This window comes from Trypanosoma theileri, assembly GCF_002087225.1.
Source record: "Trypanosoma theileri isolate Edinburgh chromosome Unknown TM35_Tth_20_V1, whole genome shotgun sequence".
Taxonomy (NCBI): domain Eukaryota; phylum Euglenozoa; class Kinetoplastea; order Trypanosomatida; family Trypanosomatidae; genus Trypanosoma; species Trypanosoma theileri.
Genome location: NW_021639862.1, coordinates 171336 through 192684, shown reverse-complemented (window position 1 = coordinate 192684; position 21349 = coordinate 171336). Strand labels below are relative to the sequence as shown.

Sequence of the window (21349 nt, the reverse complement as noted above, 5' to 3'; positions counted from 1 at the left end):
TTATTTTTCTTCTTCTTGTTGTGTTCTTATTTATTCATTTATGTATGTATGAATGGATTGATTGATGGAAGTTTTATTTCTTTTATGAAATATTTTGTTTTCTCTTCTCTTTTCTTCTTATTACTGCTATTGTTGCTGTTATAATATGGGCTTATTGGTGTGAAGTCTCAAAGCACAGAATAGGTACAAAGCACACAATCGCGAAGGCGTAAAAAAAAAAAAAAAAAAACAAGAGAAAGAAAAGAAAGAAAAACAAAACCACAAGGAAAAGTTTATATATATATAAACAGAGAGAAAGGGAAAGAAAGAGAGAAATACACTGTATCATATTGCTTATCTTTTTGTTTTCGTGATTTCCGTGAATCGTGTAAGATCGATTAAAAAGTACAAGTGGAACGAAAAAAAAGAGAAAAAAAAAGAAAAAAGAAAAAAGAAACGAAAAAAACAAAAACAAAACAAAACGGAAAAAAAAGGGGAAAAAAGAAGAGAAGAAAAAAAAAAAGGACGATTTGCTGCGTGAACTGAACATTAGTTTTTTTTTTTTGTTGTTTTTATTTTTGCACCTCTCTCTCTCTCTTCTGGGGACTGTAGTTGTCTGGGGGTTTGGGTGCTGCTGCTGCTGTGGGAGTGGGTGAGAGACGAACGATCCAAAGAAAAGAAAAGAAAAAAATCAAATAAACGAGGAAGAAGAAGAAGAAGTAATTTCAAACAAGCAAAAAAGCAAAAAAAAAAAGAAGAAAGAAACAAACAAAGAGAGTAAAAAAGAGAAGAAGGAAAAAAAAAAAGAAATCAAAGAGAAACGAGATCAGTAAGAAAAAAAAAAAGAAAAACAATACCGACGACGACGACGACGACGACAAATGGCTCTTCAATTAGATGCTCTTGTACAGGAGTTTTTCACACCTCTCAGCACCTCCGCAAATCAACAGCAACAAGAAAAACAAGAAAAACAATTATTTCGTCATGATAACTGTAGTTCAATACTCTCAGGAGATTTACGGGAGTTGGATGGAATTGTTCCACCAACAACACCATGCGATCCGCTAACAGATAACTGGAATAACAGCACGAATACTCACAGCAATAATAATAATAATAATAATAATAATAATAATAACAATAACAATAACAACAACAACAGTAGTAGTAACATCAGTAACAAGAATCATAAGAATAATAATTATAATAGTAACAACTACAACCATGAAGGTAGTAGAGGAACTGGTCCATTTGTATCTTATCTTGATTTACAATTACTCCCGCCTCTTCTACAGTACTTTAGTGGATTATCAACCGCCAGTAGCAGTGCAGCATCTCTCAGTTCATCTCCATCATTACAAGGCGTTTCTCCTAGTTTAACGCCTACCACAATGTGGTCCTCAACCCCAACACGAAACTCAACACGAAAAGCTGCAGGACATGTAGATACAGTTCTCTCAGCAAGCCGCAAAACGAGATCGGAACGACCACGTTCAGAATATCATAACTCTTATAGATGGCCTTCACATCGTCGAACATCTACAGATGCTCGTATGGGCTCTACTCCGCATGTTAGTGGTAGTAGTAGTAGTAGCAGTAGTACTGCAGTTAGACTCTCAGCGGAGCGAATTGATGTATTTGCCAATTACGCACAACCACCATTAACAGATGGTGGTATCTCCTATGAGTCTCTTGGGCGATCATATCAACGAGGCCTTAACGCCCTTGTAGCGTTGGTGGAATCCAGTAATCGTTTACTTTTACAAGAACGAAATTCTACCACTGTTGGAATGCAAACAGCAGGATTTACGGTAAACTTGGAGTCTGCTGCCTCTCTTCCTACTAATAAGGCGAATGCAGGCCCTAGTGATCAACGAGATGCGATTGTGAATCGTCTGAATCGCCTCTTTCGCACACTTTCTGAACGTGGAGAACGTGTACTCGCCCTGCACATCATTACACGTGTAGCCACTTGGCGATTTGCAAGTAGAAATGAACGAGTGACTATTCTATTTAATCATCTTCGTGCCTGTTTACCAACCTCACGTTTGTCTACAGCAACACTTGCTATGGAGGCGTGGGGTCAATTACATGTGATTGGGGCCAGCTCCACAGTGTATCTTAAAGTCACCTCTGAACTTCTCTCACTTGCCTGCGGCTTTGCACAGTATGGGAATACAGAGGCTGAACAATTAACGGGTCTTGTTATTATTCGACATATAGCCCTATGGCCAACATCTCTCTACCGTGCACTTTTATCAAATGAACGGGATGCACTTCTTCTTGCGATATGGACTTCACTTTGTAATGATACCTTTTCAGAACGTATTCGAGAGTTAGCCGCAGCGACATTACGGGCATTATTTGTTATTGCACTTGAGCAGAAAAATTACCGATCTGTAAATACGTTGTTACAACACGCTATACTATTGTTAACATCTCCGGAAAAGAAACAAGATTTTCCAAGTTTATTCTCTGTTCCATCCATATCGCGAATACTACAACCAGTGGAAGGAATACAAGATACCTCCAGTAATACATTCCAGCGTCCACCTGTATTACAACAGCCCACTCCTATAGTGACAACACGACGTAGTGAAGTAAAGACGCACACATTGAGTAATTCCAGTGGTGGTACTGGTACTGGTACTAGTACTGGTGGTAGTCGTGGTAATAGTCAATCTCCACAAGTATTTGGACTTATTAAAACAAAACTGGTTTCACTTGGAAAGCGATTATTAGGTGGTGATGGTAATATGGATAACCATAATAATAATAATAATAATAATAATAATAATATTAGTAGTAGCAGTGTCCATCATCACCTTTCTTCATCTGCAATGACAGCCGATTTATCTGTGGATGTTACGTTAACAGCTAAAGATAATGCAGCCATCACAACAACTATAGAAGAATTGAATACTTCTTTAACCTCCTGCTTTCAACTACCAGCGTTTGATATTCCTCCTTCAAGTGTACGTGGACATACTGGAAGTGCAACGAGATCCACACACAGAAAGTTACAATACCGTCTCACTCAAGTACCATTACCACGAAATCCTGATATTACTTTACACGCAGGAACCTTGGTAGTAGGAGCTTATATTGGTGCATTACGCTGTTGCCATCCAAACTGTGAACCATCTTTTCTTACTTCCGTAGACTTACAAACATCTCCAAGTGTTGCAACTACAACTACCACCACAACAGGTGGAGGAACAGGAGGAGGGGGAGCCGCCACAACATCTACAATGCCTCCACCAATGAGTACTGAACAAACAACAGGACGGGGAGCGATCCCAACATCAAATATCGCCACTACTACTACTACCACTACTACTACTACTACTATAGTCCATGGAAATGTAACAGGATCACCATTACGAGTACTTACCAGTTCACCTTCTTCTTGTGTGAGTAGTCTGCGTAGTGCGAGACGTGATATCTCACCAGGCCGAGATACCGCTGAGTTCCCACTTCGTGTAGAGGATGATGTGGATGTGGTTTCCCACAGCACAGAGACGGAGGACTCCGCTAGAGGAATTCCACAGCGCCGGGATACGGCCATTCAACCTGCAAAGAGTCGTGATCACAACATGCGGGAAGGAAAGGATGCGGATGGGCATCACATGGAGGAGGATGAGGATGATGAGGATGATGAGAATAACAATGATGTTCATGATGATGATGAAGATTCGGATGATGATAATGATGATGATGATTCCGATGATGATGATGATGATGATGATGATGACGATGATGATGGACCGGAATGGTGTAGTTTACGTGGAGCCTTTAAAGAGGATAGTCGTTCATTGGAAATGCCTGTACTTCTGCGAAGACGTTTACCCACACAAATGAATACTTCTGTGAATACAACGATGATGCCTCAACTGCGTGGAATGACAATAGGGAGAACAGGAGGAGCCGCTGGAGTCTCCACCACATCATCCATTACAGGTATGCCAAACTACCAACAACAACAACAACAACAACCACAACAACCACAGCAGCAGCATTATTATTATTATCATCATCATCATCTGAATCAACAGCATCAAAGATTTCGACATGAAATGTCAGATGAAAAGCCAAGTCGTACAGTTTCACTAAGATTTGCAAATGAAAGTAAAAAAGCTGCTGAATTAGGTTATTTTATTCCCCCTTTTACATTACGTAAGTTATTGGAATTATGTATTTCATGTAATCCAGAAGAAAATGTGGTGCAATCATGGTCTACAGAACGGTTACTTCCTGTTCTTGCCATGTATAGTCCACGAAGTTTACAAGAAAAGGATGTACATATGGCTTTACGTCTTCTTGTATCTCGTTCCATTACGGCATTTCGAGGTGTTGCTGAAGTGTCATATTCATCTCATCGTACAGAAGATGAATTACGAGATATATATTCTTCTGAACTATTTTATTGCGTAAATGATCCATGTTCAATGTCTCTTATTAACATGACTCTTTTCCTTGCTGCTATTTCTAGTACGTATCCACGTATATACGAAGCTGTATTTTTACAACATGTTTATCCTATTCTTCACTGTGCTTTACAATATAATACACCAACGTATTGTCCAGCTGCATTTCCTGTTCTTGCCCTACTTGTACACAACACACCACATGAATTGCGTGAACGATTTCAACCCATTGTGACACAATTAACAGAAATGGCAATTGCAGCTCCTTTTACGAAAGAAATGACTGGAATTACCGCAAAGGTTTGTGCTGTATATCAAGAACTCCGACCACTATGTCGATCGGCGGTAATACAACGTATTACAGAAGTTCTTACAGATAGTGAAAGAGTACGTAATAATAATAATAATAATAATAATAATAATAATAATAATAATAATAATAATACGGACGTAAAGGATAAAATGGACACAACTACAGCTTTAATCACAAGTTTTTTTAACTTGGAAAAGAAGAAAATGTGTTTTCGTGTTTTACAAGGTTTCTCTATGAATTGGGAAGGAACGGGATATTTCTTTTTGGAAGTCTGTGCCCCTTACATGCTTCACCGCGATGCGGCTCTTCGACGAGAGTGTATACTCTCCTGTGTGAAGATCCTTCTCTCCGACTGTCTCTATACCGTACAGGAGGAGGGAAGTGAAGGAACTCCTGTTGGAAATCGAATGACTGTTACGATGTGTAGTCCACGACATTCACGTGGGGAAGGCCATGATCCACATCTCTTATCACCAGGAACAGTTCTTCATGCTTCTACTTCAGCGAATATAAAAGGAAAATCTGCGACGATGATGACAACGACGAATGTTACCAATACAAATACGATTCCTACAGCTACAACGACTCCTGGGACGAGTGCGACTTTTGATTTGGAGTATCCATCTACACGTACAAGATTCCCTTCTTTTCGAAATGAAGAGAATTCTATACATGTAACGGTTAATAATAGTACGTATAATAGTAGTGGGATGAAGAATAGTGCTCGTATCCTTTTTACATTAGATTCCACACATACTAATAGTAATATGATGTATTCTTGTGAACATCATACAGGTCGATCCCATCTTAATATCTTACGTGAGGTATTACATCGATTAGTAGAAGTTGCTGTATGTGATCCGGAGGAAAATATTCGTTATGAAGCATTAAAGAATCTTTCTTCAGAGACGGATCAATTTCTCTATACACATGTTGAGATAATAGATCTTCTCTTTGAAGTACTTAATGATGAATGCCCACAAAATCGTGTAGAAGTAGTACTTATTTTAAGACGACTTGCACATTATATTCCATCTGTAGTTTATCCACGATTACGTAAAGTATTAGTTCAAAAAATACGTGATTTTCAAGAATCTGTTGTTTATTCACATTATTGTCATGAAAGAACTAATAATACCACTATTACTAATGCAGAACAATTAAAGTTAATGTTTGAACTAGTACAAGCTGTTTCACATTCTATACCACTTTATATGGATAGTTTATTACAATTACTGCAGCAAGTTTTAATGCCACATCATTCAGCTGAACGTGATACGGTAGTAATAGCTCTTCGTATGTTATCATATCTTATGGATGAAAGTCCACGTGAAGAGTGGTGTAAATTTGAAGTATTATTAAAAATTCTTTCTGCTCAATTACTACTTCGTGATGGGGATAGTGAACGATTACATGCTGCTATTGGTGCATTACAACGAAATATTCAATGTGTTTTAGTAGCAAAACCATTTTATAATACATCTGAATTACAAAATATTATCTCAAGTTTACAATCATTATTATATCAGAAACCTTCTATTGGATCAGAGTTATCGTTATCCGTTTTAAAGTTACTTGGTACAATTAGTTCTATTGAACCACATCATCATCGTGAGGATATTCAAGGTACAACCGTTATCCTTAGTCGACCAGAGTATAAGTATAGATTACCATTTCCACTTCACATTAATGATACGAAGTTATTATTACAAAAAAGACATGGTGATCCATTACGAGCACAATTTACAGAAGCTATGTGGCCTGATATTATTCTTCATGTACTTTTACGAACTTTTTCAGAAGCTTTAAACGGTGTTATCGCCTTTACAAATGAAGAATTAGGGGCATGTTTACAGGCAACAGTAGCTATTCTACGAGATGCACGTGTATTAAAAAGTTTAGATTTATATATGCCTTCACTTTTAAGTGTTCTTGCGGGTTTATTAGAACGTGCCGGTGCAGATTCTCCATTACGAGTATCTACTATGGAAAATATTGCAGAACTTGTACAACTCGCTGGTCGAGCTATTGCGCCTATGTATGCTATTTTAGTAGCATTTCTTGAACAACATTGGGTATCTTCCTCTTATGCACTTTCTAAATGTTGTAAATTACTCATGGCACTTTGTATGTCTGTACCAGATTTGGTACAAGAACATTGTGAAAAGTTTCTCTCTCTTTTATTGGGTAAACTTGTACAACTTTTGGGAGAAACTCTACCTGCAACATCTGTTGTAAATGTCCAACAATTATCAACTGGTAATCATCGACCTACAGTAGTACATAAAAAAACAACATGGAATAATACAACTTCAATTGTTATAAGTGATATACTAAAGGCCATTCATTCCCTTTTACCTATTGCGGATCAATTAACAATAGAATCTGCTTGTTTAGCCCTTTCACAGTTACTTCGAAATTCAGGAAGTGCAGCAGGAACATTGGATTCAAGAATACATACATTAGAATCTTCTTCTACTACTACTGCATCTACTACTGGTATTGACATTGAGGTAAGCCGTCAGATTGCACAGGTCTTGGTAGATCTTTTGAATACTAGTGATGTGACAACGACTGCCACTGCTGTTATTGAGAGTGCCTTACTGCAACTCTGGTACTACGCCGATCTCCACGAGTCCGCTTTAAAGACTGTGGCACATGAACTCCAACAACAACACGCCCAGGCAGAACAGCGATCTCAACAAGGGAAACACCGTCAAGAGGGAAAACCACAACGTCATCGTTGGCTGCCCTTCTTCTCCCGCATGAGTACTCCGCCTGCGGCCCCACCGCCGGCTCCTGTGAGGGCGGCCCCGGGGGTGCGGGAGTGGGAGGCGGAACTCCGCCGGCAGCGGGGGGCGGGGGCGGCCGTGTGGTTCCCGCAGTCTTCACTCGCCCGCCTGCTGCTCGAGCCCGCCCCCCAGCGGGAGGAGGAGTGGGAGAAGCCGCCGGCCGGGTCGCATCTCCTCCCAATGTCGTTTCCATTTGGGGAGGTGCACTCCGCGTGGGAGTCGCCGCTGGAGATGGAGCTGCTCGCCTGCGTGCTGTTGGTCGCCGGCAGATGTCGACTCCCCGCCGTCTCGTATGAACTCATGATTGTGGAGTATCTCAAGTACCGATTTCAGGCAGACAACGTGGTGGTGGATTTCTTTCACAGTCTCACCTCACCAAAGTACCGTGTGGGGCTTCTCCCTCTCAGAGCGCCCTCACAGGGACAGCAACTCGGTCCATTAACACCATCCGCATCAGTATCCACATTCTCACCACGATCTTATCATCATCAACAGCAACAGAAGCAACAACCATCACTATCACCAGCACCACAACGACCACCACAACAGTCACAACAACAAAATTTACAAGTAGAAGGGCAAAGACAGAAACAAGAGGGTGTACAAAGTAAATCTACCGCATTATCTCAGGGTAGTAGTTCAACTGCTGCATCTCAAGATATGTCATCGAATGTTATACACACGGAACAACAAACAGATCGTACAGGAAGGGTTATATCTGTTTCTCGTGAAGTACAATTACATTCATCTCCTATACCAATTCGTCAACCACAATTGATGCAAGATTCACACTCATCTTCCATGTCATCCATGCATATTATTTCATCTTCCATGGCTACTGGACCAACATCTGGAACAGATAATGCTACTCATCGATTGCTAGCTACAGCACGCACAGGAGAAACAATAGTAAGTGGAGTACGTTGTAGTAATATCCCTTCACTTACAAGGGTTGGTGTTTTTAGTGATGATTATTCTTCTTCTCCGGCTACAACTGTCGGTACAGCTCTACCTACTTCTACTTCTGCAGCTTCGGTTTTTGTCGTTGTTAATAATTCCAGTGGAAATGTTGGTACTGGTAATGAAAGCAGTCCGTTTAGGCGACAACCACACCTTCCATTTCCACGACAATATGAATTATTGTCAAGCAGCAACAATAGTATTACTAACTATAATGATGAAAGGCCAACAACAGCGAAATACGAACACACTTCACAGCTTGAAGGAGAAGGAGAAGAAGGTGAAGAAGATGATGATGATGATGATGATGATGATGATGATGATGATGATGTTGACGAAGGTGTAGAGGAAACAGATGAGCAGCGTTTTTTCCGTCAACATGAAAACCTTTCCTTTAGTGAATGGAGACCATGGTTTGAACAGTTCTGTACAATGCTTGTTGAAAGTAGTGATCATATATGTGTAAGTAGTTGCTTACCACTAGTTCGTCGTCACTTTACAATATTTTCATCTGATTTACTACCTATTGCATTTTTATCACATCTTACAAAATGTGAAGATAGAGTTGTTCGTCGGTGGATGCAGCTTCTTTGTGATTTTGTACATATGCATAATCATGTACCACAAATCATCGCTGCAGAGATGGCACGTTTAGCACATCATATTCGTCTTTATGGTCCTTCACTATTTAATAGTTCTCTTTTACGGATAATTGAGAATACATACATTACACTAGACCTTTTAGTTGTGCTAGCTGATCGAGCTCTTAACCCACCTCTTGTAATATTTTATGTTGAACAACAGTTACTAACCGGTTTTACATGGTCAGCATTAGAACGTGTTGTGGTAGCATTAGAAGATATTAATTATTTAAATGATCCTCGTTTTTTATCTTTTCATCCACTTGTTCGCCGTGCTGCCCATCAATTACTACGTTCATATAAAAATGAGAGAAGGAAAAGTGGTGGTATGAGTGCGGTTTCCAGCCCAACATGTGAATTTGTTGAAGATGCATATACAACCACAAAACCAACAACAACAACAACAGCAACAACAACAAGAAGAAATACAACTACCACTACCACTACAGTTAGTACTAGTACTACTACAGCAACAGCAACAACAACAACAACAGCAGCAGGGGTATCAACATCAGCAGCTAGAAGAGCATCGCTTACACCGTATGATGGAGAACTCCCTTGGGAAAGGAGAGAAGATAATGAAGACGCCCCTTCCACAGTTGTAGGTGCTATCATGTATGGTGAAGAAGTTTGTGTACCACCACCTGCTCTTCTTGAATTAGGGTGGTTTGAAGCCGCATCTCAGGAATATCTACGTTCTATTTGGGCAACTTTAAAGAATCGTGTAAATGGACCTCATATGCAAATTTCTAATATGGGAGTAAAGCGACAATTACTTTCTTCTGCTGATGTTCTTGGTGCTATGCGTTGCTATATGCATGTATACGATTTTGAAAGTATTTTAAATATGTGGATGATGATAAAGGATGTTCCATTTGCCCCTGAAGAGGAATCTAAACCAGAAATAGAATTATATCAACCCCACCTTAATGTTTCAAGTTCATCTTCTACAGGTTTAAGTGGATCTAGATATGCTCATATGACTAGATATGTAGTTTCTGCTGCTAAAGCTCTTTCTCGTTGGGATATTGCAAATGAAATTGGTTACGATCATTTTTCCCCTATAGACCGTGATAATGGTGATCGTCACCCACGTGGATGTAATAAGGATTTTCATTTCTACAAACATTTAGAGATTTTTCGAGCAGCTTCTCTTACAGCCTCTAAGGAGTATGGAAAAGCTAAATCCGTATTAGAAGCTCTGCGTACAACTTTAAAGGATTTTTACGGTGTTTTTCACACAGCGAATACACGATTAAAGTTTGAACTAAGTATCATGTTTCAACAAATTTCTGACCTTGAAGAAGGCATAGATGCTATTGAACTAAAAGGTGAACTAGGGGCTGGGAATAATAAAATGTCAGGACCCACTAATACAAATACTACTAATACCAATACAAATACTACTACTACTAATGCTACTAATACTAATACTAATACTACCACTACTCCTACTAGTAATAATAATAATAATACTACTACAGCTGCTGGTACAACAAGTGGTGGTATTACAGCTTCTTCTGAAATGAAAAGTGATACTATATTAGGTGGAGGACGAGAATCTCAAGAGCCACATTCAAATAGACGAATTGATATGGCCGCCTATACAGAAGCCACATTAAGGCGATTACAGAATATTGCTGGTAGACCTCTTCCTGCTCACTGTACTGTATTACAGAGATTTGAAACAATTGCTCTTCGTAGTACCCTCGTTTCACCAGATTGTCAACTTCGTAATATTTTGGTACTTACGGAAGAAATTACTCAAGAAGGATTACCAAGAAGAGCAGTACGAACAATAGATTACTTTTACTCTCTTCCTATTGATAGTAGTGATATAGAAACTGAACGTAAATACCGTAATACCTTATTATTAGAGAAGTATCGACTTGAATTACAACATTTACATCGAACAAGAGAATTGGGACGTTTACAAAATGAAATAGTGGAGGATCTTATGTTAAAGTGTAACAGTGGATTAGCAAATATACCATCTGTAATGCGATTATCTGGGACAGAAGGAATGGAATTCGCAGGATTTATTGGTCCAGGACCTGTAAGTGAACATCATGCAGAGTTACTTCTATTACATCTTGAATGTCAACGTAAACTGGCAAGTATTCATCAAAGGCGTAAATCTGTATCTGCAGCACCATCTCCTATGCTTGGTCCTCATCCAAATGATGGAATGGGATTTTCACCTGAAATTCCTTCACGTGTTTGTGCTTCATTTCTTTCTTCCGCAACGCGATATGGTGGTGAGGGAAGTAATGATAGTAACAATAGTCATAGTAGTTATCATACACATGATTTGGATGAAGAAGAATCTCCGGCGGATATCCTTTTACGTGAATATCGTCTTATGGAATATGTTATTGGATCTTCTGATGTTATTCCATCTATATGGAGAGAATTTGGATTATTATTATTTGATGTTTGCATGGCTATCTATGCAGAGTGGGATTCCACCCGAGAACCTGAAACACTTAATAACTTTTGTGTTCAATCGGAAAAGGCCATTAGTGCACTTCAGAAATCTGCTCAATTCTGGAATAGTTCTGCTATTACTTCAATAACCGGCATTGGACCTTTTAGCAGTGCTTCCACACGACGTCTGCGGCATGCACGGGCAGCACTTCCTGCTGTACATCTTGTATTAAAATCACTGCATCTCGCACTTAAATTGGAGGAAATTGTCACTCACTATAATAATAGTAGTAATAACGAGGATGATGAGCATGAAACTGGAAATGACGCGGATGCTAGTCGTGGCCTTCCACAACACAACAGTACCACTACTACTACTACTACTACTGCTAATAATAATATAAGTAATAATAATAATAATAATAATAATAATAATAATAATAATAATAATAATAATAATAAAAGTAGGAACAATGAAAGATTTCGACGTGGGGCTGGCTTTGCTCAACTAGACTTCTCCCCCGCTATGTATCTTCACTGGGGAGCTGTATTGCCATTTCTCATCAATGCAGCGGCCCGTCACCGTAAATTACACGATGCCGTTCGGGATATGTGTATGAAGTCCCGTTCCATGTTATGTCAATGTGTATTTCACCTCACCGCCACCTTTGAACACCGGCATGAGTCTCTACTCACACAGCAACAACAACAAGAGGATGAGGAAAGACGACGGGCGGAAAACTATCCTGGCAATACACATTCAATCTCATCTGCACAAACAGGCCCAACCGCATCAAGTTTGTTTGTAACAGAAGAGACCCATAATGAAGAGGGAAAGTCCGTTGTTGGGGCATCTCGACAGGATATCGCGTCGGAATCTACTTTTACTTTACTTCAACAACAACAACAACAACAACAGGAACAACAACAAGAACAAAAGCAGCAAAATTGGAAATCTATGGCGGCTAATTCCTTAAGTTCACCAGGAGGTACAGATAGACGTGAAATAGATGTTGCTATTCAGAGACCAAATGATACACAACATCAGTGGCGATCTAGTATGCTTCGTATATTGGCTGAAGTTGGTGCTGAACAGAAAGCAATGATTCAACAAACCATACAATTATGTGAGTTTGTACGTAATGGGAAAAATACTTCTATTTCATTAGGTACATGTGCTTTACCAGCACCTACATGGTTTCTTCAACGCCGCATCGTAGAGGTTGATGGAGAAGAGGAAAATTCAATGAAGTATTCAGCAAGTAAAACAAAGAATTTTTCTCCCGGTAATGAGAATGAGATATTATCAGAAAAAGAACGATCTGCTAAAGCAAGACCCTCTGAAGTTCAACGTATTTTACACGTACGTCGTCAACTTGTTCCTCATCAAGCTCCACAAAGACGACGTGAAGAGGTTCTTCTTTTCTTTCTTTCAGATGGATCATGTTTACGATTTCATAATATTGATGTGGTAGAGGATATTACTGTGGGTTCCACAACCCCATCATCATTAGGATATGGTTTAGGAAATATTGGAGGAGGAGGAGGAGGAGGAGGAGGAGGAGGAGGACAAATGTCTGTTGATATGGCTACGCTTACTACGACTTCTGCTGCTGGTGTTGGTGGATGTGTTGGAGGAGGAGGAAGTGATGTGACCTCATTTGGTTTGGCATCTATTACATTACCAGCTGTAGGTGGTGAGAAGGGCATTTCACATACAGAGTCTACAGATCATACTGCTTTTATTCGTCCTTTAGCAACAATGGAAAGTGCTGTTTGTTGTCTTCTTGGTCATCTTCCTGTACAGTTTGTGCGTAGACCTCTCGTTCTTCCTATTGGGATACAGGAGTTTATTACTCAACTTCCAGATCGTGCTATTTACACTTCTGGATGGCTTATTAAATTACCACCATCTTTACAGTTTAACTGTGCAGCATCTATGATGCGACAACCATCTTCTATCTTTCATATTCTTTCTGAATATAGTCTACGATATCGAGATGAGAACAGTTTTTATAATCAACAAAATCATCGAAAGAGTCAACAACAACAACAACAAGAGGATGCTTCTACAGATGTAAATGATGGTAATTCTACACATGCAGCATCCTCATCTACAGGTCCACAAAGACATAAATATACAGATACCACAGATGCAGCTCATTCTTCACGATCAGAACGTAATAGAAGAAGACTTTTAGCAAAATATGAAAGTCTTCTTGAATTAGCATTTAATGATGGTCATGTTAGACCGTTATGTACTTTTATACGTCAAATAATGTTAACAAAGAAATTATCAGAGGCTGAATATCCACGACCTGCAGCAAAATTAGTATCACTGTTAGCAATAGCTGAAGAATTACTACAAGGACGTTCAAGAACTAGGGAAGAATCTCAAAAGACATCAGATGCACCTGGAAAACGAACGACAACTAATCTTTCTTCTACAGATGTTGATAATGAAGAATTTCAAATGAGTGAAGGTTATAGTTCTATCTCTATGTCTCCTTGTAAAAAATCTAAAAATATACATCCAATAACTGCAGAAGCGTTAACAAAACTTCGAATTAGTATTCTTGAATTAGAATCACCACGATATACCCCTGCATTACGGCTTGCCTTTCAGTCTTCCTCTGCAGATGCTGCCCAGTGGTTGGAAATTACACATGTGTATACACATGAATTAGCAGAATGGAGTATATTACAGTATTTATTAGATACTACACAAAGAGAATGTGCGACATTTTTTGTAGATTTTTCAACTGGTCATGTTGCCTCTCATCATCTTGGTGTTCACGCACTTCAACCATTATCTCCTCATTCCATGAGAAATCGACACTCGGGTTCCTCAGCCGTTGTGGATGGTGTTTTAAGTGAAGAAATACGTAAGGATGAAATGATAATAGAAGAGAATAATCCATCATCTGCTTCATCGCATTTTTGTAGAGATCCATCTATATTTAGACTAACAGGATGTTTGGCTTCACCTTTACCATTAATGTGTCCATATGGTGTTTTTCTTGGACGAGCCACACGATGTCTTTATTCTTTTTTACGATATAGACGTGAACTAACTGGTATTATTTCATTTGGATTTCATGATTTAAGATACTTTACATGGAGTCCAACCATACAACAACAACCATCACTTCCCACAGATGGTGTAGATGTGGATGTTACTATAAAGAGTAATAGTGGTGTGAATATACCAGATGCCTCTAATCGAGAAGTCTCTCGACTAACAGCTTCCGGTGTTACTTTACAACCGGCTGATCTTTGTGTAAATGCCGGTGCCATGACAACTCCACTTGGTGAACTTCCCGCAACGCCTATTATGGAAGGAGCGCCGCATACAATGGAATTAGCCGTAGCTGGATTTGATAAAAGTATCTCTTCAAGTCCATTAAAAGCTACACAAAATGCCATTACGGTACCTTACAGTACAAATACACATGATACGACAGAGCAAGGAACACGAACAGAAGGACAATCGGAAGAAGAAAGAAGACGTGCAACTGCGGCAACAGAGGCTTTTCGAAGAATGTCTTATTCAGCAGTAAATGCGGCAGTATTTGATACATGGAGAACACGAAATATTCAATATCAACAACAACAGCAACAACAACGTCGTAATCTATTACCACGATTATTTGATGGTTCATCTATGATTGAAAAACTTACAGATGAGTTTCTTCCTATGCAAGATGAACCAAAACTTGTATATTTTACTTATCCACCAACAGAAGATTCTAAAGATCTTATTTTCCTTTATCCTCACAATAGTATGGCAGATCCAGAAGTATCTATTAATGTTCCTGAAAAACCATTTTTACCACCAACAGTCTCTTCTTCTTCTAAGTTAATGGGTCGAGCTACTTCTAATTTAGGTAATCGTGGTACTGCACGAACTGTTAATGAACGTGTATCGCAACTTATTCGAGCAGCAATGGAACCAGAAAATCTAGTTGGAACTGTAAACACCCCACACGGTTGGAGTCTTTGGGCACCCCACTGGTAAAATCATTTTCTTTTTTTTGGGGAAGAAGAAGAAGAACAAAACGAAGAAAAAGAAGAGGAAGAAAAACAACAACAAAAAAAAAAAAAACAAGAAAAGTAAAGATAAGATAATTGATGGAAAAGGAATGAGTTCTTGCAGCTTAGACATTTTTTTTTTTTTTTATCTTCGTTTTAATTTGCTCATTTTTTTTTTTTTTTTCTTTCTGGAGGATGGGGAATGGAGGAAAGATTCCTGACTCTCTTCTCTTGCCCACATTTGTGTTTCTTTGGGCGTTTCTTTTTTTTTTTTTTGCTTACCTTGGGATTTTAAAGAAATCCATTATTATTATTATTATTATTATTATTATTATTATTATTATTATTATTTCCTTTTTTGTCCCCCTCATTTTGCAATGAAGGGAATTTTAGTTTGTTGAGTGAGGAAGAGCAAACTGATCACCCCACCAATTAATATATTAATACATACAAACGTACATACATGAGTACCTTATATATATATATATATATTACAGTAACGCATTGCGTACGTGTGGACTAGGAAATGTCATTTATTTATTCATTTCCTCTTTTTTTATTTTTATTTTTTTTTTCACAATTAGAAGCCTTTTCTTTCTTTATCTCTCTCTCTCTCTTTCACTCTTTCTCTTTCTCTCTATGTATAAGAGGTAGATTGAGGCTGGATTCATGTCTACAATGCATAGTGGCGTGGGTGTTCGCCGTGCCATGCAGCGACTGCGGTATAAAACTTCTGAGCAGCGGCAAGTCGTGAATGAAATGCGGCAACACGCGGAGGAACTCACGGCGAGTGGACGGGCCTCTGCGAAGGCCAAACACGTCATTCCACCGCCTCTCTGCTTTGCGGAAGTAGCGGGAGAGGCCGATCTGCAGCGCAGTTTCTTCCCAGACGGGATGCTCAGCGGTGTGGGAATTGGTGTTTCCGATACGCTCGATGTGCGGGAATTCCGCACACGCTACGGTGTGGACTCGCAATTACTCCATCAATTGCCCCAACATGAGTTTCCATTCGTCTCGTGGCTACGACGGCATGGGGCTCAGTTTGTAGGGAAGTTGGTTTGTCGAACACCCGTCACTATTGGAGAGGCGAGTTTATTAGCAGCGGACTGTCCAGCTGCAGTGGCCGTATCTCGTGGGGCGTGTAATTACGCGATTAGTTCAGCTCTTATGGGTCCTGCGGCGATGACATCACCATTACATTATGATGTGGCCGCGTTTAAACCAACATCGCAGTCTTTTGCAACTTTTACGGATAACTGTGGGATTGGAGCTCCATCTATGTCTGTAGGTATAACCGCTGCTCGTCTTGATGATATTTTTTATCTTTGGGAGGTATTTACATCGGCTATTCAGCCAACTTCTTTTCTCAGTGAAGAATGGAAGGAGACAAATACCGGTAGTAGCGGTAAAGGTGGTACAGAGCATGAATATCAAAAGAACCACAGTAAAACTAGTCATACCAATAGTACTTCCTCTACTAGTATTAACAATAGTCATAATAATAGTAGTGGTAGTTCTAGTAGTAGTAGTAGTAGTAGTAATAACAATAGTGGTGGAGGAGGAGGAAGTGGTAGTAATAGTAGTAGTAATAATAATAACATCACCAACACCAATAGTGGTAGTGGTGTAAAGGGATTACATTACGGTGATTCTTCAGGAATGAATGGACATGGTAGCAGTAGTGGTTCTAGTGAGGAAATGTATATACGTCATATTGAACTTTCTGTAGGTTACCCTGCAGATTGGATTGATGCACTTTGTCAAGAACGTATGGTTTCTGCAGATGAATTTCGTCGTCGTATTCTTCGTCTTGCTTCTACCCGAAATGCTATGCGAAAGAATGAAGTATTAGAAGTTATACCATTAACTATTGATGTAGACTTGGAAGTAGTGGTACAAGCTATACAAACTATAGCATTATATGAACTTTCTCAGTCATTTGATCGTGTCTTTTCACCGACTACTTCCAGTATGCGAGGAGTAGGGGGAACAACTTCGCAATCAGGTGTATTAGATGAACTACCAGATGAATTGGTATCAGCTATATTTAATGGTAGAACTTTAACAAGTCTTGACTATCATCGAGCCTTACGTGCACGAGATACTGTACTACGTGCAACAGAAGAACAATTTCGAGATATTGATCTCATTGTTGCCCCTATTTTATCTGAACCGTATGTGAATAGCAGTATGCGAAGTATTGCCCCATTATTACCATTTGCCTTGGGTGGTAATCCCATGGTTTCTGTACAGTTAGAGCCCGATTTCCCTGTTGCTTTGATTGGAGAACTCGGCCGGGATACCGGTCTCTTTGAGGACTGCACAACTTTTCTGCAGTTTGTGCGGGGAACCTCACCAAGATGGTGGCGGCGAAAGTTTATGCGGTGAGGTTTCTCTCTCTCTCTCTATTTGTGTGTGTTTATAATGTGAGAGTAGGTATTACTGTTTAGATGCGAATAAATAAAACAAAACAAGACAAAAAAAAAAAGAAGAGCGTAAAAGAAGGAAAAAAAAAAAAAAAAGGAAGAATAAAGTAAAGTAAAAAAAAAAAAAGAAGCTTTATCGATTTGTATACTTGCACTTCTATTCTCTCTTTACCCTTCTCCATACTATTCCGATCGATCTTTTTTTTTTTTTCTTCTGCTTCTTCTGATTCTGTATTGGATAATGATAATTATACATTCCTTGAATAATGATAATGATAATAATGAATATTTTTTCTTTCTTTCTTTCTTTATTTTTAATTCTGTTAACATGTTGCGTATTTAACAATATATACGAATTCTGGTTTAGGTTTATACATTGGTTCTCATAACGGCATCAGCAACAGGAAAAAAAAAAAAAAAAAAAAAAACGACAAAAAAAAATGAAAAGATTTGAAAAGTTAGGGAAGATTCAACGCCATCGAAAACGTTTGGTGTTTTTGATATTACTTTCTTTATCTATTTTCATATGTATGGCTCTCTTCTTACTTATTTCTGGCATGGCATTACAATACAATTCAGAAGAAGGCCAATCACGTATGGGAAAGGGTTCAGCCGTATTCGGTAAAATGGAAGGAAATGTCTTTTCATCTCATAATCTTCCATCCGCATCCAAATCTGTGGAAGAGGCGACCATATTTCTCTCAATTGCGGCTTTTCGTGATGTGGAGTGTGTTACCACGGTTGAGAGTGCATTAACTCGCGCACGGTTTCCACATCGTGTATTTATAGGTATAAGTGAAGAACGATATGAAAATGATGAGAGTTGCATAAATCTCACCGATACACTTCAGAGAATGAATATGACTCGCACTCGCACACTGCGTTGGAAAGATGTAGTGCCTTCGGCCTTTGAAACTGAAAAGAATGCAGAAAGTAAATCTAAACCAACACCTTTACTTCATCCTGGACGAAGTAATGATTTGATAACATGTTTGCTTAGTCCTCATGCTGCTAGTAGGACTTTAGATTCTACGAACACTTCTGTGTTGGATGGGTGTCAAATAATAACAAGAGTGGGAGAACCAGATGATGCACGTGGCCCAACATATGCTCGATACATCACAAGTTTGTTTTTTAATAATCAGGATTATTATATGGTGGTGGATAGTCATTCGAGATTTATACCAGATTGGGATATAAAGATGATTGAACGTGCACGACTTATGCCTACACGTGGAGTGATGTCTCATTACCCAAATGGATATACCCCAGAGAATCCAGATAAGGAAATAACAAAGTTAGATGTTATGTCTATGTGTAAAGGAGTGATTATGCCAAATAATATCCCCAAACTCGGAGCACGATGGATTCCAATTCAATCTAAACCAGTATTACAAGGCTTTGTGGCGGCTGGATACATATTTGGGGATTCACAGTTTGTACGAGATGTACCATTTGATCCTTATCTTCCCTATTTATTTGATGGAGAGGAGATATTATACACCGCTCGACTCTATACAAGTGGCTGGGATAGTTATTGCCCGGGCTCCGCATTACTTTATCACAACTATGAAAGACATAAGGCCCCACGGTATTTTGCCGTGATAGTAAGGGATGAAGTCCGTGCCCATCGATTATTACAACAACGAACAGCCATTCGACGTGTTTTGTATTTACTACGACGATGTCAACTCAACACAACAAATCGAATTGTAACGGATGATGAGGCTCATGTGTTAAATCCCGCAATTGGACAATATGAAAAGTTTTTTGGAATGGGGAAGGTGCGGTCTCTCCATAGTTATTGGCATTTTACACAACTCAGTGATGAGTTTATAAAGAGCAAAGATAATGAGGGACGATGGATGGGGGGTGAAGGACTATGTGAGATTAAATAGAAAAAAAAACAAAAAGAAAAAGAAAGAAAGAAAGAAAGGGAGAAATGAGTTCTCTCTATCTTTTTTTTATGTTTTTTTATGTTTTTTTTTTCTTTTTGTTAATTTTATTTCTTTATTTTTTTTTTCTTCTTTTTTTTTTTTATCATGGAATGGATTGAGGGTTTCCTGCTAGTGTGTGAAGAGCGGTAATAGTCTTGTATACACCTCCACGATAGAGGAGGATGAGATCATCATATATGTATATATATTGTTAAAAGGGAAATAAATGAATAAATAAAATAAAATAAATAATGAAGTCTCTTTTAAATATTTATCGATTCTCTCTTTTTCCTTTTCTTCTTTTTTTTTTTTCTTCTTTCTATTCTTTCTCACCTGTTGTTGCTGCTCCTGTTGGCCATCGGGGGTGGGTGGGGAATATATATATATATATACACATCAATACAATTACAATTACACTCATAAACGAGAAAAAAAAAACCAAACAAAAAACCAAACAAATAAAAAGTAAAAGTATTAAAAGGAGCAAAAAAAAAAAAAAATCAAACAAACAAACAAACCACCAATAGTAACAAGTATACAAAAACAAAAAAAAAAAGAGAATCCATTGAATAAACAAAGAAGAGAGTTCATCATGCACCCAGAAGAAGAACAAAAGCAGCCATCTCAGCAGCATGCGGATTCCCAGGAACCACTACATAATGACGGTGTGGGCAGCCACAATGAGGGAATGTCCGCGGGCTCCGTAGCGGAGATTTACCGCGAGTCCTTCCGCTTTCGACAGGAACCACACAAACACAAAAACTCTCGCAAACAAATGTTACGTATTCTTTTCTGTGTTTTGTGTTTTTGTTCCTTTGTGCTTTCCGTGGTCGCCACGCCGCTGGATATATTCCGCGATCGCAGCAGTTCTCTTTGTTTGACGATGTGGGGTGGTCGGGCCACCTGCAGTACAAATGAGTATAAACCAATAGACTGGGGTTGTTCCGATCGACGCAGTCACATCAATGCCTCTCGTGCCTTTTCTATTCTTTCTATTCTTCTCTCTTGTATTGCCTGCATTCTTGGTGTGTTGTTGGTGTTCGAGATCTTTCTTTTCCGCCGCATTGTGCCTGCAGTGATTTCCCTTGGCGCCAGCATTACACTCGTGTTAACATGGGGATGTATAGCGGGTGTATATAATGAGATGTTGTGTGAGACGGAGATATCGCCGGGAACTTCACTGAAGGGAACGTATAAATACGGGGCGGGATTTGGAATTTTCGTCGCGGCCTTTTGTCTGCAGTTTGTGGCTACCATAGTGGAGTACTTTGCGTGAATATATATCTATATCTATATCCATATATATAGATATTGGTTGACCTTTTAAATAATAATATCAATAATAATAGTAGTAATAATAATAATAATAATAACATATCTATCTATCTAATATATATATATATATATATATATAT

The 21349-nt window shown here is 38.9% G+C and overlaps 4 protein-coding genes across 4 annotated transcripts; all 4 read left to right on the top strand.

Annotated features, from left to right (window-relative positions):
- Nucleotides 1-860: 860 nt before the first annotated feature.
- TM35_000201620 (uncharacterized protein) lies at nucleotides 861-15557 on the top strand (the record flags this gene model as incomplete). The annotated part of the gene is made up of 1 exon (XM_029026847.1): nucleotides 861-15557. The coding sequence occupies one exon, from the start codon at nucleotides 861-863 to the stop codon at nucleotides 15555-15557; it is 14697 nt and encodes a 4898-aa protein (XP_028881819.1).
- A 683-nt stretch (nucleotides 15558-16240) lies between these two features.
- On the top strand, nucleotides 16241-17959 carry TM35_000201610 (uncharacterized protein; the record flags this gene model as incomplete). The annotated part of the gene is made up of 1 exon (XM_029026846.1): nucleotides 16241-17959. One exon carries the CDS (start codon nucleotides 16241-16243, stop codon nucleotides 17957-17959), a length of 1719 nt encoding a protein of 572 aa, XP_028881818.1.
- A 478-nt stretch (nucleotides 17960-18437) lies between these two features.
- Nucleotides 18438-19895, top strand: TM35_000201600 (UDP-GlcNAc:polypeptide N-acetylglucosaminyltransferase; the record flags this gene model as incomplete). Its single annotated transcript, XM_029026845.1, has 1 exon — nucleotides 18438-19895. One exon carries the CDS (start codon nucleotides 18438-18440, stop codon nucleotides 19893-19895), a length of 1458 nt encoding a protein of 485 aa, XP_028881817.1.
- Nucleotides 19896-20526: 631 nt separating this feature from the next.
- TM35_000201590 (amastin-like surface protein-like protein) lies at nucleotides 20527-21210 on the top strand (the record flags this gene model as incomplete). The annotated part of the gene is made up of 1 exon (XM_029026844.1): nucleotides 20527-21210. The coding sequence occupies one exon, from the start codon at nucleotides 20527-20529 to the stop codon at nucleotides 21208-21210; it is 684 nt and encodes a 227-aa protein (XP_028881816.1).
- Between the last annotated feature and the right edge of the window lie 139 nt (nucleotides 21211-21349).